Source organism: Momordica charantia (genome assembly GCF_013281855.1).
Source record: "Momordica charantia cultivar OHB3-1 chromosome 9 unlocalized genomic scaffold, Mcharantia_2.0 BLBB01000009.1, whole genome shotgun sequence".
Taxonomy (NCBI): Eukaryota; Viridiplantae; Streptophyta; class Magnoliopsida; order Cucurbitales; family Cucurbitaceae; genus Momordica; species Momordica charantia.
The window spans coordinates 27,003,482-27,020,180 of record NW_028275167.1 but is presented as its reverse complement, the minus strand read 5'-3'; the positions used below and the strand labels follow the sequence as shown (position 1 = coordinate 27,020,180).

The 16,699-nt window shown below is 36.7% G+C and overlaps 2 protein-coding genes across 2 annotated transcripts; both read left to right on the top strand.

The window, feature by feature from the left end:
- LOC111010097 (cytochrome P450 734A1) lies at window positions 1–10,735 on the top strand. Its single transcript, XM_022283410.2, has 7 exons — window positions 1–364; window positions 2,598–2,797; window positions 3,286–3,936; window positions 4,866–5,010; window positions 6,218–6,394; window positions 9,122–9,285; window positions 10,153–10,735. The coding sequence occupies exons 1-7, from the start codon at window positions 79–81 to the stop codon at window positions 10,258–10,260; spliced, it is 1,731 nt and encodes a 576-aa protein (XP_022139102.1). The 5' UTR covers window positions 1–78; the 3' UTR covers window positions 10,261–10,735.
- A 1,917-nt stretch (window positions 10,736–12,652) lies between these two features.
- CYSB (cystatin B) lies at window positions 12,653–15,857 on the top strand. Its single transcript, XM_022283450.2, has 4 exons — window positions 12,653–13,043; window positions 14,120–14,339; window positions 14,860–15,005; window positions 15,505–15,857. The coding sequence occupies exons 1-4, from the start codon at window positions 12,816–12,818 to the stop codon at window positions 15,640–15,642; spliced, it is 732 nt and encodes a 243-aa protein (XP_022139142.1). The 5' UTR covers window positions 12,653–12,815; the 3' UTR covers window positions 15,643–15,857.
- The last annotated feature ends 842 nt before the right edge of the window (window positions 15,858–16,699 follow it).

The following is a 16,699-nucleotide window of genomic DNA, read 5'->3' as shown; positions in this document are numbered from 1 at the left end:
GTCAAAAGAAAGCTCAAAGTTTCTCACGGTTTCTTTCTTCCAATTGCCATCGCTCGGTTCGCTTCCTCCGATGAGAAAATGAGCTCATGCGGCGGCCCTACTCCTCTCAACGTCATCGGAGTTCTTCTGCGATCGGAGTCTTCCCGGGCCTGTAATTCCGACGAGAATTCCCGGATTCTGAGGGATTTCGTTACTCGCGAAGTCAATGCTCTCCTCTGGCTCTCTCTCATCACCGTCACTGCGGTTCTGATCAGCAAGGTTGTTGAGCTCTTCAGATTGTGGTCGAAGGCGAAGCAGCTCCCCGGCCCTCCTTGCCCGTCTTTCTACGGCCACTCCAAGGTCATTTCGCGCCAGAATCTCACCGGTGAGTTGTTGATTTGATGTGATCTGTGCGTTTTCTCTCTTCTTTCGCTTAGCTATTGAGTATGTGGTTTTAATGGCGAGACAGGAGAGTAGAAGGAGGAGGATTTAGGAAGTTGAGTTTTGCTTGCTTTGTTTAGGCTACTCCAATTTGTTTGGATTCAACAAAATTGAGTCTGATTTCCAATTCAGCTGTAATTGGATGCGATTGATGATCAACGACTCATGTGTTGGAAGCAACTGGACTGTTTTGTCATTATTTACTAATTTTTTATGAGAAATAAGTTCCAATTGATGAGATAGAATTCACAAATGCTCCCATGGAACATAAAAAAATAGCACGTTTCAATTCTTAGTAGCTCGCACCACTTTAAACCAAAGAACACTCTATTTGCTTTTTAACGGAGTCCCGATAAGGAGAGAGAGTAAACCATGACAGCTTGACCTTGGAGTGGTTTTAATCAAATATCCGAAATAACTTCGGAAAAGTTTTGCCTAGTGGAATCACAATGAAGGAATAGAGATCAGTTGGTTTACTCCTAGACATACAAAGGCGGCTCCAATTTGGTTGCGGAGCGATGGTTGGGTAGCTACTTTGGAACGCTTTTACTTTCTATGGAAACTTTGATTTCCAGATCGCTTCAATCAAAGATTTTGGGTGATCACCATCCCCCCGTACAAACTTATAAGGAATGATTTACTAGAGAATCCACCAGATGAATTTTTACAGTAGCACCTCCTATCCTGTCTATTTGAGATGTAAACATTGGTGAAGGAATCCATGGGGCCAAGTCAGTCTTCCACTTCGTGATCATACAAATTTATATAAAAATAAAAAGTTCTAGGGTCTTGCCTGCCACTCCTGCATGAATTGTTTGCCTTGAGATTTTTTGTCCTCGTTCTTTCATTGATGGGGACGAAGAAAGATAAATGATTGAAAGGACGATTAGTGAGGATCATAACCTCCTTTTAATTGCTTACATCGGTTATTAAGTTTTGTTTATTTCTACTTGGCCCCTCATAAATTAAATATATATATATACCGAAAGGGTATCTATGCATATTTTTCATACTCCATAGTTATACGAATTTTTTTTTTTGGTAAAAGAAATAATTTCATTGATGTATGAAATTACCAAAAGCCAAAGTTGGGATTACAAGAAGCACTTCCAATTAACTAGAAGGGAAGAGTAGCTATAGTGATGAAACAAAGGAGAACATTTACACCAACATCGTAAACTATAGCATCAAAAAGCCTCTCAAAAGGTTGACGTTTGTTGTTGAAAGTTCTTTGGTTTCGTTCACCCCATATGATCCAAAGAAAAGCTCGAATAAAGGTCAACCAAAGCTGTTTCTTTTGTTTTTTAAATGGATGTCCAGCTAAGGTGAACTATAAAAGAGAGGGAGGATGATTTAGTAAAGCTGTGGACCATCCAAAAGTGTTTTGTAGGAAATTCCAAAAAGCCGAAGCAAAGGTGCAAGAGACAAAAAGTTGTTGCTGTGTTTCTGGGCTGGATCGACAAATAGAGCACCACTGGTGAAATAGCCATATATGGCAACCGGCGTTGAAGCTTTTCGTTGGTGTTGATGGCATGGTGACTAAGCTCCCAAAGAAAAAAAAATTCACGTTTAATGGGTATTTGTCCTGCCAGATTGCTTTGGAAAGCCATTGAGAAGTGCCCGGGAAGGAGGACAAAAGGTCTTTAATCAGAGACCTTGTGGAGAAAAAACCAGAAGGCTCCATTTTCCAAAACAATAAGTCTGCTCCCATACCTAGTTGAACATCTGTTAGCTGGAAAGAGAGAGTAGTCCATTCAGCAATTTCATTGTCCTTTAGATCACTGTATTTTGCTTAATTAACATTTGTTGTTCACTTGTGTGGCTCCAAATGTTGATTTTTTCCTACAAATACCCGATGTTAACATCATATTGTTTGATAAATATATTATTTGATATACAATTTATCTTGATAAAAGATTGTATATTGACTTACCCTACCTTCATTTGTTTACTGCAGCTCATGTATTTTTTTCTTCAATTATTACTGGATAATATTATCACAACTCTGCACCATATCGAGCAAATAATATTGATTGTTTTCATTGTTTATGATCAAATTGAATTAAATGTTTAAAGTTTAGAATAAGAACTGTTTTATTGGATATTTCTGTCGCTCATATGCATTTGTTTATTAATCCTTTCTAGCACTTTGTGTGCTAAACTCTTTTGTCCTGCAGATTTGTTATATGAATCTCATAAAAAATATGGACCAGTTGTCAAGCTATGGTTGGGTCCCATGCAGCTTTTAGTGTCTGTAAAGGAGCCAGCGCTTCTCAAAGAAATTCTGGTGAAGGCCGAGGATAAATTGCCTTTGACAGGGCGGGCATTCAGGCTAGCATTTGGGCGTTCCAGTCTCTTTGCTTCCTCTTTTGAGAAGGTACAAGTTATTGTATTTTTCCCTCGTATTTTATTCGCACAAGGCCACAAATGTGATGGTATATAACTGAGAGATTTTTGTGGGAGCAGAAAAAGGTGGTAGCTCTCATTTAATCATTTCATGAGTAGGAAACATTAGTATAGATTGAGTCACTAAGTCGTTTTAGCTGAATAAGAATTTTATTCGTTATTTCATTTTGTTCTTGATGTTTGGAGTATGAATTGCAAACCCATTAATGGTACTCTGTAGTAATGTTTTCTTTGGGTTTTTATTTCTGTAATTGGAGTCCTAGCTACATTTCCTGTCAGAGGAAGCTGCTCTAGGCAGCGATGTTAAGCGAGGCCTTTAACATATTATATTGAATGAACTTGATTTCTAGCCTTTTTTATCATGTAATTGTCCTGTAGTAATATTAATTATACCGACTATAATTGCCTTATGCTAAATTAGTGTTTGATTATCTTATTCTGTCACAATCACAAGTACAGGTGCAAAACAGAAGACAGTGGTTAGCAGAAAAGTTAAATGAAATATCATTTCAGAGAGCTAATGGGATTCCTTCGAAGGCTGTGGATTGTTGCATGGGGAGGGTAGAAGATCTTATGATTGAAGAAAGTGTAGATTGTAATAAGGTCTCTCAACATTTGGCTTTTACATTGTTAGGATGCACACTTTTTGGGGATGCCTTTTCGGGTTGGTCTAAGGCAACCATCTATGAGGAACTTCTGATGATGATTGCTAAAGATGCCAGTTTTTGGGCCTCCTACAGAGTTACTCCTATTTGGAAACAAGGATTCTGGCGGTACCAGCGCTTGTGCATGAAGTTGAAATGCTTAACACAAGATATTGTTCAACAATATAGAAAACATTACAAGCTCTTCTCTCACTCCCAGAATCGGAACCTTCATAATGAAACCAAAAATACTGGTGCGGAGGTTGCATTTGATATTCCACCACCCTGTCCTGCTGCCGAGATGCGCAGTAATTGTTTCTTGTATGGTCTTAATGATCATGTTAATCCTAATGAGGAACCATGTGGAAATATTATGGGTGTGATGTTTCATGGATGCCTAACTACTGCAAGTCTGATTGCTTCCATTTTGGAATGGCTTGCCACAAATCCTGAAATACAGGAAAAGGTAATTGTCTTGTTTTTTTTTCCTCCTCTCTCTTTAACTTTCGTTTTTTTAATTAGCAACCAATTTTATTAAGAAGAATGAAAGATTCCAACACTAGGTTATACTAAAAAGTGACTAGTGAGGCATAAAATTTACAAGAAAAGCCTCCAATCATTAAGAATTAAAAACAATGACAAGCTTGAGAAACATTCAAAATAAAAGAACTGAAAGGAGGCACTGAAGTGAGTGACACCCCAAATTTCTTTGTAAAATCCCTCAACACCCAAATAAAAAAACTTATTTGGGCGGGGGGAGGGGGGGTGGGGGGGTGTTGATTATTTAGGATAGCACGAAAATCTTGATGATGGAAGGTAGGGAAGCCAACACCTGCACTTTCCTATCAGATGAGGCTTTCCTAAAGTGAAAACCAATGGAGTCAAGCCACCCAATCAGTAGAGATTGTGGAGATAGGGGAGGAGAGACTTAAATTGGATCCTCCCACACTGGTTGAAATACTTATGCAAGAAATACATTAATAATAATAAATAAATAATTTTCCATAGGTTTCTGAAAATGTCCTTACCTACCAGATTAGAATGCCACTCACTAAATTGTTGTCCAAATTTACTCACATTAATCATGTGTCATAATACATGGGGTTTTAAAGGAAAGTGTCACAACTATTTGGTTAATAAAGAAATATTCTTAAAAGCTTACAGGGTGTGGACCATCACTCTTTCCAATTCCTTCCCCGTAAGAATCTAGGGATGGTTGACCGAAATATTATTCCCTTCAATGCTGAAACCTTCCATAAAGTCCAGTAATTTGTCTTATGAATGCTGCTTGATATTGTGAAATTGAACTATCAATTTAATTATGAATCCTTTTTTGCATCTAATGGACTGAATATTTGGTATTCTAAAGAGTTGCAATATGTTATATTTATACAGATTAGCTCAGAACTAAATACAAAGGGCCCAGTGAAAGATCACCAGAAAAATGTTGATAACATGCCACTTCTGTTGGCAACTATATATGAGTCTGCCCGTCTTCTGCCAGCAGGGCCTCTGTTACAAAGATGTTCACTGAAACAAGGTATACCACGTCTTAATTATAGCTGGGTGGGTATTGAATACAGTTGGAAAGTTTACAGCTTCTTTATTTAAAGTAAAACCACATTGGTTCTCATCGGTCTTTCAATTAGGTGCTAAGGAAAGGGCGATAGCCAGACTCATGCTTTTTAATAGTCACAGTGCTTGTGACCTATAAAACTTTAATGATTATTTAGCTAGAAAAGAAGGAAAAAAAGGTAAAAGAACAGTTGATTTCCTCTCCATGCCTCAATCAAAATCCACGATGACTGCAATCTAAAATCGTGGGCTACGTCTGTACTTTTTATCTTTTTATGTATGCAGTTCCCTCTTACCACTAGATGCTTAATATTTGTTTTATTTTATACTACTTGATATGGCTCCAAACCACGAAACATATGGTGGTGTTCTTTCCAATGTATCCTCCCTAGATATTTTGGCACCCAATCATATTAGATTACCTTTGAGATATTGAGCTGCACGTATATGTACAATAGTAACACACTGAGCTGCTGAGTTGTAAAAGTTCCATTTTGTTTCGTTTAAATAAATTTCTTGGTAGGACTTACCAAAACATTTATAAATATCGACATGCTTAGCTAATATAAGGATGGTGGGTATGGACCTAACGTATGCTTATGGGCTATGAGTTCAAGTTTAGCTGCCACATACTTATAATTTCACATTCTAACAGTTTTTATTTTATTTTTTTTACTCTTAACGTTACTTTGTTAAATTGGTTGAGCTACATATAAACTACGCTAATCTCCTGCATATATATGGTTTCGTTTTAAATATGCTTCTTTTATATGTCACATCTTGCTTTTCATCCAAAGGAAACTGCCCCGTGATAAAGAGTAGGTACTACTTCGGAATAGTCAGAGATATCATCACAGTTAGGCAATTTCTAACCATGAGTGTCATGGTCAGGAACAAAGCATATATAACTTAAAAGACTCGGCACTTGCAATAAAAGATTTATCAGATAGTTAAATGCTTGGAAATTGTGATAGTCAATTATATGGCTGTGTTGTGGGTGCTTTTTAGCTTCGCGGGGTCCATAAAGCTCATGTCTCTCTAGCATACTGTTAAATCCTGTGAATGATTTTTGGCTTTATTGTCATATATCTACCAAGCATTGTACATTACTCCCGACCTTCATTGCTTTTTGCTGCATGTTTAGTCACCCTTTCTTTTTCTGCTGCTTCCAGATTTGGTCCTAAAGACTGGTACAACTATACCAGCTGGAACATTAGTCGTTGTACCCATACAATTGGTACAGATGGATGATTCAAGCTGGGGAAGTGATGCCAATAAGTTCAATCCCTACCGGTTTTTATCAACGGCTTGTAATGGGACTGATATGACTCAGCAACCAACACTTGCAGGTATGCTATTTCATGCTTAAATATTTATTCTACCATAATCACTATTTAACAACTCAATGTCCATTTTTGCTTGCTGCTTCCTTTGTCCTCTTCAAGGTGTGACACTCTTTCAGTCTCTGTCTTTTCATTTGAAAGAGGTCTACGTAATTTTATAGGTTATTGTTCCAAATTCCATTAAGATATCTTCAGCATCTACAAAATTCAACGTTGAGGTAGAATTATTGGACAGTTGGGTGGGAAAATTTTGGGAATTGGCTGTATTTTGATTTTTGAATATTAGGTTTGCTGGCACGAGTGACAGTGGACAGAACTTCATTTTTTGGACCTCTGTATGACTAAGGATTCAGTCATTTTCTACTCTTTCCTTGTTTCCCCACTCTCTCTCTCAACAGTTTTTTTTTAATAAGAAACAAAATATGTGTATTCAAATCAAGAAGGCCCCTAAAGGGGATACAAACAAAAGGCGGAGGGTAGAGCTAGCCTTCCCAAAGCTCTATACAATCACCGCTTTCCAATTTTGAGTAAGCAAAAGAAGATTGTAGTTACAAAAAACTTTCTTGTGTAGTAAAACCCACCAAGAAGCTAGATGCTTAATATTCACACAAAAAGAATCTAACAAAATCAACTTATCTTCAAAAAGCCGACTATTCCGTTCCTTCCATATCGACCATAAAAGAGCCTTGGCCGCACAATTCCAAAGAACCCAAGCTTTGCCCTTGAGCTACCTTCCTCCGTAACCTTCAGTAATGAAATCCTCAATTCTTCTAGGAATATAGAGAGAGAAATCTAGCAAAGAAGCTACAAAACCCCAAACTTTGGAAACAAAAGGGCAATGGAGAAAAAGGTGGTCCACTGTTTCATTGTTGCTCATACACATTGTGCACATAGAGGGAGAAAAAGTCCAATGAGGTAATTTCCTTTGAAGTTTCTCTGCGGTATTTACCCCTATATAGAACAAAGTCCAAATGAAGAATTTTACCTTCTTTAGGACTCTAAAATTCCATATCAAGCTTGCAATAGCTGAATTAAGTTTAGGAGAAGGGGACGTGAGAGCCATGAAGGCTGAATTGACTGTGAAATGGTCGGATGGGTCCGCTTTCCACCATAAAATGTCCCTTCCATTTTCGATAGCTGCACCTTCTATTTTTCCAGTGAAGTTTGCCCATCTACTCATTTCCCTTTCAAAGAGATTCCTTCTGAAACCAAGATTCCAGGTTGAGGTCTCTGCACACCAACAATCCGCAATGGACATACCTTTCTTGGAGGATAATGCAAACAAATTCGGGAAAGTGGTGGAAAGAGGGGCAGAATCAATCCATGGGTCCTCCCAAAATCTGACTTGGACCCCGAGGATATTTTGAAGAATGAGAACTTTTGAAGAGCTCCAAGGTTCCTTTGTATGTCCCTCCACGGTCTACCGATAGAAGAACCACCCAAAGGTTTTGTCCACCAACCAAAAGACTCCACACCATAAATAATGGCTATCACCCGTCTCCAAAGGCTATCTCTTTCCACTGTGAACCGCCATAACCATTTCATTAATAGAGCATTGTTCCTTAGCCTCAAAGAACCAATTCCAAGGCCCCCCTGTTTATGAGGCAAAGCCGACCAAGACCACTTCACCAAATTCCCCACCGATCTAGAAATCCCACTGTTCTATATGAAGTCCCCCATAAGCTTTTCCATAGACTTTATGACTGTTTGTGGAGCTTTGAGAATCGAAAAGAAGTATATGGGGATGCTATTGAGGATTGACTGAGCAAGAGTAAGCCTACCACACTTGGAAAGAAGCAAAGAACTCCATTTTTGGAGTCTTTTGTGCATTTTGTCCACCACTAGAGCCCAAAGACCAACTAGTGGTCTTGTGGTTCCCTCCAAGGGGGAAACCCAGATAATTAAAAGAGAAAGAATCCATCTTGCAGCCAAAAGAGGAAATCCAGAAGCTAACCTCTGTCCTGGTACAATTAACACCAATCACAGCAACCTCTGTCCTGGTACAATTAACACCAATCACAGCAGTTTTTGAGACATTCAGAGAAAGACCCAATGCCAATAAAAACACATGAATGAGACCCCACCAATTCTCCATTAATTGAGCTGAAAAGGGGCAGAAAATAAGCACATCGTCGGCATATTGGAGGTGAGTCACCTCTAAGGAACTATTTCCAATATTGGAACCTTTGAGAATATTCCTCTCATTACAAAAGTGAATTAATCTACAACGCATCACCCACAGTCATGAAGAGAAAAGGGGATAGGGGATCCCCTTGTCTTAAGCCTCTTTTGGCCTTTATCTTACCTCTAGGCTTTCCATTAAGCAACACAGAAAAGTTGGTAAAAGAAAGCTACCCCTAATCCACCTACGCCACCGAACCCCAAACACTTTCTCTCTCAACAGTGGAGGATTTGATTATGAGTCTTTTGTCTTCATCTTTTTGTTTATTGCTTTTGAGAATACATTTCTTCTTTTTCGTTTCTTTGAATTTTGGCCTACAAGTTCTATTGGGGTTGGGTTCCTTGTCCATTCAGATGCATTATTTTCCTCTTTATGTTTAATCATATAATGTCAGTTCTTTCTTTCTTTCTTAAGATAGAGGCATACAAAAAACTGCAATTTGAAAATTTATTAAGTTATGTGGTGTTGGCTCAATTTATATGTGATAAATGGTATGAACTTCGTGTTGGTGTGTATATTCTTTTTGTAACAATTGTTTTCTCACGCTGCAGGTGAAAATATTGGGGATCAAGGAGAGAGCTCATTTATTTTGAACGATCCGATTGGCAATGTTGGATTTCTTCCCTTTGGCTTTGGTACACGTGCCTGCGTTGGTCAGAAATTTATTATACAAGGAGTAGCAACATTATTCGCCTCTTTGCTCACACACTACGAGGTTTGTGGTTAGCTTTTCATGTCTGTTCTTTTATACACACACACACACACACACACACCGCCTTTCATAAATTAACAAGGTCATATTGACTAGCGATAACACTATAACAAGTTCAATCACTAGTTCCGAGAAATAGTAGATGCACTATTTTCTGGATACTTTTTCGATGACTTTATCGATGCTGTTATTTATCTTTCTAACTACTACCATACAGATAGTTGAAACATTTACATTTGAGAGAGATTAAATTTGATAATGAAACATTGTGACTTGTTCATATTTGTAGACTGTACCTGCACTTGCACCCAGCTATTTAACTTATTGCTGGATGCTGAGCCTACATAAATGAACTATATTGAACTGTAGTGAGTCCAATCATCCTGCACAACTTAGATACACAAAAATCGCAATTCCCAAGTTGACAATTCTACATGCTCCTTGTTTCTTAACAATAATTAAAAAAAAATAGATAGATTGAATTCCACAAACAAATTGGTGCTTCTGCTCGAATTAGATTATTAAAAGAAAAAAACAAGTGTTACTTCTCAACCTTGCTCTTGCCTTTTTTTTAGGGAACTCATGAACTCGTACTGTCTTCTAGTACTTTCTAGAATGTATTCAATGATTACACTCAACTTAGTCCTATAATTTAAGCTGTTATCCGGGTTGGTGATTTAGATTTAGTAGTGCTCTCTCCTGGACGGTCTTGTATTTGTCCAAATGAAGGAAGAAAAGAGGGAAGGAGAAACATAAAATTGAATAATACTAAAATAAATGCCTCAATTCTTGACTAATAATAAATGTCATTTTCAGCAGTCATTGAACGATCTGATTGACTATTTCTTCTTCTTTCCTTACGCATTGTAGATAAAACTGCAGTCAGAATCCAAGAATGAGTCGAAGTCATCAACGAACCTGTCCGCATCTCGAATTCTTCCCAATCCGAAGATAGTTTTCGTAGGTAGGAACAGCTGAAGAACAAGTAGCCAAAAGCTCACTCCTCCATAGGAAGGTTGTATCTAATCCAGGTCCATCTCAATTACTACATTTAATCTGAACTGAAATAGTTTTTATGGGGAAGTTCTGCATCTTTTTCCCCCGTGACTCACTGGCTGTCACAAATGGGAGGTTGAGACACATGCTTTTTCCCTCCCTATGTTCATATCATATAGTAGCTCGATCGAGTGCCGCTTTTTTCGCTATTTTATCACTTGTTTTTGAAGCACTCGTGTTCCGGTATTAGGCGGGGCCTCGTACTTCCCCATCTTTAGATTCTCAAATGCGTCTAGAAGTGTCTAAGAGTAACTCAAGTTTCCTCTTTTTTTCTCTCCATAGAGGGAGGGTTTCTTGTGTACTGTGCTTTATACTGAATATTGCTGAACTCAATGCACCATCTGAGTTGCATATGTCTCCAATATCATCCACTAAATAAAGACTCTGTTTCTGTTTTTGTTCTTATGTTTCCTACATTATTTGACACTTGATATTGAGGTGGAATACTATTGAAATATACGTATAGTGGATTGAGGGAATGAGCACATGTCAAGGATCCCATATCGAGAAGGTAAAGGACCTTACAGAGGTTTATATCATAAGTAGGTTACTCCTCTCAATTCCAATTGATTTTGAGATGGAATCCTATTGATTATTGCACCAGGAAAGGTAGTTTAGAGATATTTAAATTGCATTTTTTTTTCTTTTTCATGATAGAAAATAGGCTCTCAAATAATTGGAGGAGACTAGAATAATGTGGTTGGTATTTGTACCGAACAGTTATTAAGGATCACACAAATTTTGAATATATATCCGTGGTTATTAAGAGGTGGTCTTGTTGAGGCACAACGCGAATCTATGAATAGAAGATATATGTGTGCATCTGATCAGTTGCACATTTTGTGATGAGCATACATCCACAAAATTTCAACTTTTTTGGTGGAAATATGTATCTTAATCGATTGATTCATATTCTATTTATCATGATATTGAAAAATAGTTTTAGATATCCTGAGTTTAAATTTTTAGATTGCGGACCTTTGTGATAACAGGCATTAAATTTTTTATTTTTTTTTAATTTTCGACCTTTTGACAGCAGACATTAAAACAAATGTAGGGTTTAAAAGATGATTTTGCTAAAGATAAATAATTTATTATATTTTCTTTTAATGAAAATTTCGTATTATCATTTTAATAAAAGAAGTGGTAATTTCACAACCCTATATCTTATATTTCGTAAATCGTTATTATTTTACTAGGCACTAAAGAAGTGAATTTTACTAATGAACTGAGTTGAATTTTGAGTGACGTGTCATGCATTTAAAATATTTGTATAGTGATAGCACCAATTTCTTTTCAAACATAAGAAACTATTTGTGAACTTTTAATACGTCAAAGATAAAATTGAAAATTTTAAAAGAGTTTGAAATTTATTTAAGCAATTTAACCTAACACATTTGGTTCATGTATTTAAGTAATGATTTTGTATATTTATGTACTATTAAATTATTAGTTCCAAAAGTGTAATTATTTAATCTTTGTAGTTCAAATTAGGATTTAATTCTTATTGTAATTTTTTTTGTTAGGTTTGTTATATATGTAGATCAATAAAACGGATAAATGTATTTATAAAATACAAATAATAATTTCTTATATGATGAAAACTAATATTTAGTTTTGATAATATTTTTACGGTAGAGACTAAGTCATTATAAATTTTAAGGGATGGTTAGAAATATGGAAAAAATAGTAATCAATTTAGTTTTTTCAAATATAGCACTTTATTTTTTAAAAAAAAAACGGAGGTTCAATTTTAAAATGACAAGTTTACCCAAATTATATATACTTATAATATATCTATAATATACCTGTAATATATCCGACTACTGATATATCTATGTAATATACATCTGATATGCTAGTGATGAGTGTTTGATATATTTATAATATGTATGTGATATACATATGATATATTACTGATATTAGTGTCTTTGCAATATTTATATGAGATACATTTAATATACTAATATACTACTGATATGTGTATTTGATATATTATTGATATAAATGAAAATTTTTTGCTAGATTTATAAATTTTAAAAATAGGTAATATATTTTAGAAATACATCGAAGATTTTTTGTTATCAACGATAATTTTTCAAATTTTAAATTACAGAAATTTAATTGTTGCATACTAAATTATAAAATAGTTCACAAATTTAATTTGTGAACGGATTTAAATTAAAAAATGGGCGACTCAACCAATAACCGGTGGGATTTAAATTTGAACTACAAGAAAACGGAAGATTTTTGTACTCGAAAAAAAAAGAAAAGAAAAAAAGATTTAAATGCTTAGCTACGAAGCAACGCTTCGTGGCGCAGTTGCTTGTTTGGCACGAATCCAGATTCTTACATTCGTGGCGCGAAGAGAGAGAGAGAGAGAGAGAGAGAGAGAGGGTTTCAATTAGGATAATCTACCGTTACAGCGAAGGAATTTCACAAAATCGAAAAAAAATGAGGCGATCGTGATCTCTGTTATGAGAAAGGACTCTTCGATTTTGTTTTCTTCATCTACGCTGTTGCTGCTGTTGCTCTATTGGATCGTACTCGGAGGAAACGCATCAGCTCACTTTTGTAGGCAAGAAGACGATCCACTGCTGATGGCGTCCACACTTGGAGGCGTGCACGATTCTCAGGGAGCTTCCAATTCCGCCGGTGTCGAAGAACTCGCTCGTTTCGCCGTCGACGAACACAACAAGAAAGAGGTAAAGATGTTCTCTCTCTGTAGCTTCTATTTGCTTCGTTCTCGGTTCGAGTGGTTCTTTTGTCGGTTCGGTGTGTTTCTTTCTCGAATTTCATCGATTCTCGTTGATGCGTCTGTGCCGTCAGTGCCTGATCTTTCTCTAGTTCTAGTTGTGCTGTGTTATGGACATCTGTGTGTTAGGCGTCATTTACTTCGCAATGGCGGATCTTGTGTTAACGTGCTCTGCCTTCTGATGCGATCGGTTTCTTTCGGAGTTGATAATTAGTATCACGACGTGGTCTACCAGAGCTGCGCGGTCTTCCTCTTGTTTCGTTTGTTTGGTAGAATTGATTATGGTTATATTCTTATTTTTTTTAGATTCTGGATTGCGTTTTTAGGTTGGAGCTGGGGATATGTGTAATGTCTCTTTAGCTTGAAAAAGTTAATAGATCTTTATGGCTATAATTAATTAGAATCCACATTCAATTTTTCAAAAATCTGCTACACCAGTAGACTTGCCGTAAGATGATGACTGTAACGTGATTGCAAGGCCTTATGCCGACCTTCTCTATAATATCTTTTTTAGGCTGATGGAAACTAGGTCAGCGAATGGTCCCTCCGTTTTGGTTATAATTCGTGGAATTCTGGTGACTTCGAGCTTTCAGTTTACCTTCTAGTCACTTTTAGTTACTTAAACACATCTGGATGCCTTCACCAGAAATTGATGTTTCTTCATTTCTCACATGGAATCACGTCCCAAGTATTTGTACATTAATTTTATTTCAGTTTAAAGAGTCCTCTTTCTATCGTGTCCCAAGTATTTGTATATTGATTTTATCAGTATTCAGGAGAAATTTTATTTCAGTTTAATGGGTTCTTTTTCCACAGCTAACTAAGAAGTTTTTCTTTTGACAAGCATCTGTAATGGATTCAAAGCATTGGAAATTGGGTGTACAGAAGCATAGGAGTGTAGTTGTTTGCAATTTAAAATTCCTCTTGTTCCTTTTTTCTGTTTTCATGCAACTGTAATAACACCCGTATACTGGTCACTTGTGTTATACATGTCTATAATGTAAGTATCATCCTACTCCTTTGCAGAATGCACTTATTGAGTTTGTGAGAGTGGCGAAGGCGCAAGAGCAGGTAGTAGCTGGCACACTGCACCATCTCACTCTTGAGGCTGTTGACGCTGGTAAAAAGAAGCTGTATGAAGCTAAGGTTTGGGTGAAGCCATGGATGAACTTTAAAGAACTGCAAGAGTTCAAGCATGCAGGCGATGTCCCTGCATTTACTCCTTCTGATCTTGGTGCAAAGAAAGGTGGCTGACATTCTTTAACTCATTAATACTGTTTCTTTAAGTTTAACTTCAAATATACAACCAATGTCTGGTATGTATAGAAGTCGTGCACTTGATCTTTCTTTGCATGAGCAGTAATTTTTGGTTCAAGTCATTCATTACTTCTGCTTGTTGGCTGATCAAATATAAGGTTATGTTTTTTATCTTTTCTAATTTACTAAAGGTAAAAATTCTTGCACGTGATCCCAGATCCTTGCATATGAATAAACTTGCATTTGGATTGTAGTGCCTATTTAGTGAGCTCCTTTCCTATATCTCATCTATGTAATTGTGGTGAATCGGTGATGGTAGCTCTATTGCAAAATCATAATCCATCGTTAGCATTAGTATTTCTCACAAGCTTATTAGCGCTGTATGTTTGCAACTTTGCGTTATATTCATATAGACGATAAAAGCTGTAATTTATTTGTCATTCTTGTAACTGGTTTGACAGAAAATCAGTGTTATCTTTTCTATATTACTGACCATGGTTATAAATCAGGCGATCATCCGCAGGGATGGAGAGAAGTGCCCCCGCATGATCCTCAAGTTCAGGATGCAGCACATCATGCTGTTCAGACCATCCAGCAGAGATCTAATTCTCTATTCCCATATGAATTGCTGGAGATCATACATGCAAAGGCAGAGGTCAGTGCATTATGGTCCCTTTCATTTTCTGGATTACTTGCTTCTCTCTTGAAATTTCACATGATTGTGGAGTTATGTTTGTTCTTACTTTTCGCGTAACTGAAACTTATCATTTTTATTTTAGATTTTAGACTTGTGTATGATTGACCATAAAGTTACATTATCTGGTTAATTCGGTCCCCTGAAGGCATCAAGTTTGAATTTTCGTAGGACTCACTCAATTATTTACATTGCTTTCACCCATTTCCTTTAGAGCTTTTATGATTACATCATTTTGATTAGCTCAACTTTAAACGGACTGTCGATTCTATCAAACTAAATACTAGTGATACATTTTACCCGAGAAAAAGGTAGGTGTTTTGTTTGTTAACGTATTGTAAAATAGCCAAATTTCGAACTCCAAGATGTTGTTTATTCATTCCCCATGTGCACTTTATGACAAATTTCTGAACATTCTAAATATAATCGCTAATGGATTCTCACAACATTATGAAAACAGGTGGTTGAAGATTCTGCGAAGTTCGATTTGCACCTAAAGGTCATGAGAGGAAGTAAAGAAGAGAAGTTCAAGGTGAAGGTCCATAAGAACAATGAAGGTAACTTCCTTCTGAATCAGATGGTGGCAGATCAGTCTTAGGGGAGTTTGGAATGCGCAATAATAAAGATGAACAATATACAAGTTTTATGTAATGATAAAACATTTGGATTAGTTAAGCTGTAAACTATGCAAACGTGAACCTTGTCTTTTAAACTTAAATTGCTCCCACCCCTCGAGTCTGGGGATGCCTGTGCCATGAAAAATAGTGGAGCTACCCTGTTTGTTAAGTAATGGAACTCTGGTTTACTTTTTTACTCGGTTTGAAATTAGGGTTGACTAGTTTGTGGTTGAATTTGGTTATAATAGGAATTTGGGCTTGTGACTTGTGAAAATTGGAACGTAATATGAGAAGGCAAGGTTTTAACGGCCCTGTGTCAAGGGGAACAAAGAGAACCAAGGGCTTAAAAAGAGAAAAAAGGGTTTAAAGGGGATGGACTTTGTAAATAACAAAGGGAATGTAGTTTAAGGGAATGTAGTTTAAATCAGGGTGGGTGATGTGGGTGATCTAACAAAGGGCTTAAAGGGAACGAGTTTAAATCGGGTGGGTGATCTATTTAGAATTTAATATCTTGTAGTAGGATTAGGTTCCATGAAATATCTTGTAGTAGGATCAGGTTCCATGATTAGTCGTGGTGCGTGCAAGTTAGTTTAGACACAATTTGTGATAAGTCAAGGAGTGTGTAAGTCAGGTTGGATACCGTGATTATAGACACTATTTGTGATTAGTCAAGGAGTGTGTAAGTCAGTTTGGATACCGTGATTAGTCGAGGTGTGTACAAACTATTTAGAATTTAATATCTTGTAGTAGGGTCATGTAGTTCCGTGATTAGTCGTGGTGCGTGCAAATTAGGTTGGACATGCTAGTTTGGATACATGCAAGGTTTTGATCCCTGATTAGTCGAGGTACGCCGCTGGTAAGACACGAAAAATAGAATGCAAGGTTTTACGGAGCAAGTTTTCCTTGGTTTGGAAGGACTTCTGTGGTAGGGCTTGTAGTTTCCACTTTATCCATAGCTTGAAATAATAAAAGTTCTCTTTTGGTTATTTGTGTTTTTTTTCCTTTCTAAATAACCGTTTCGTTTTCATTATAATTTTG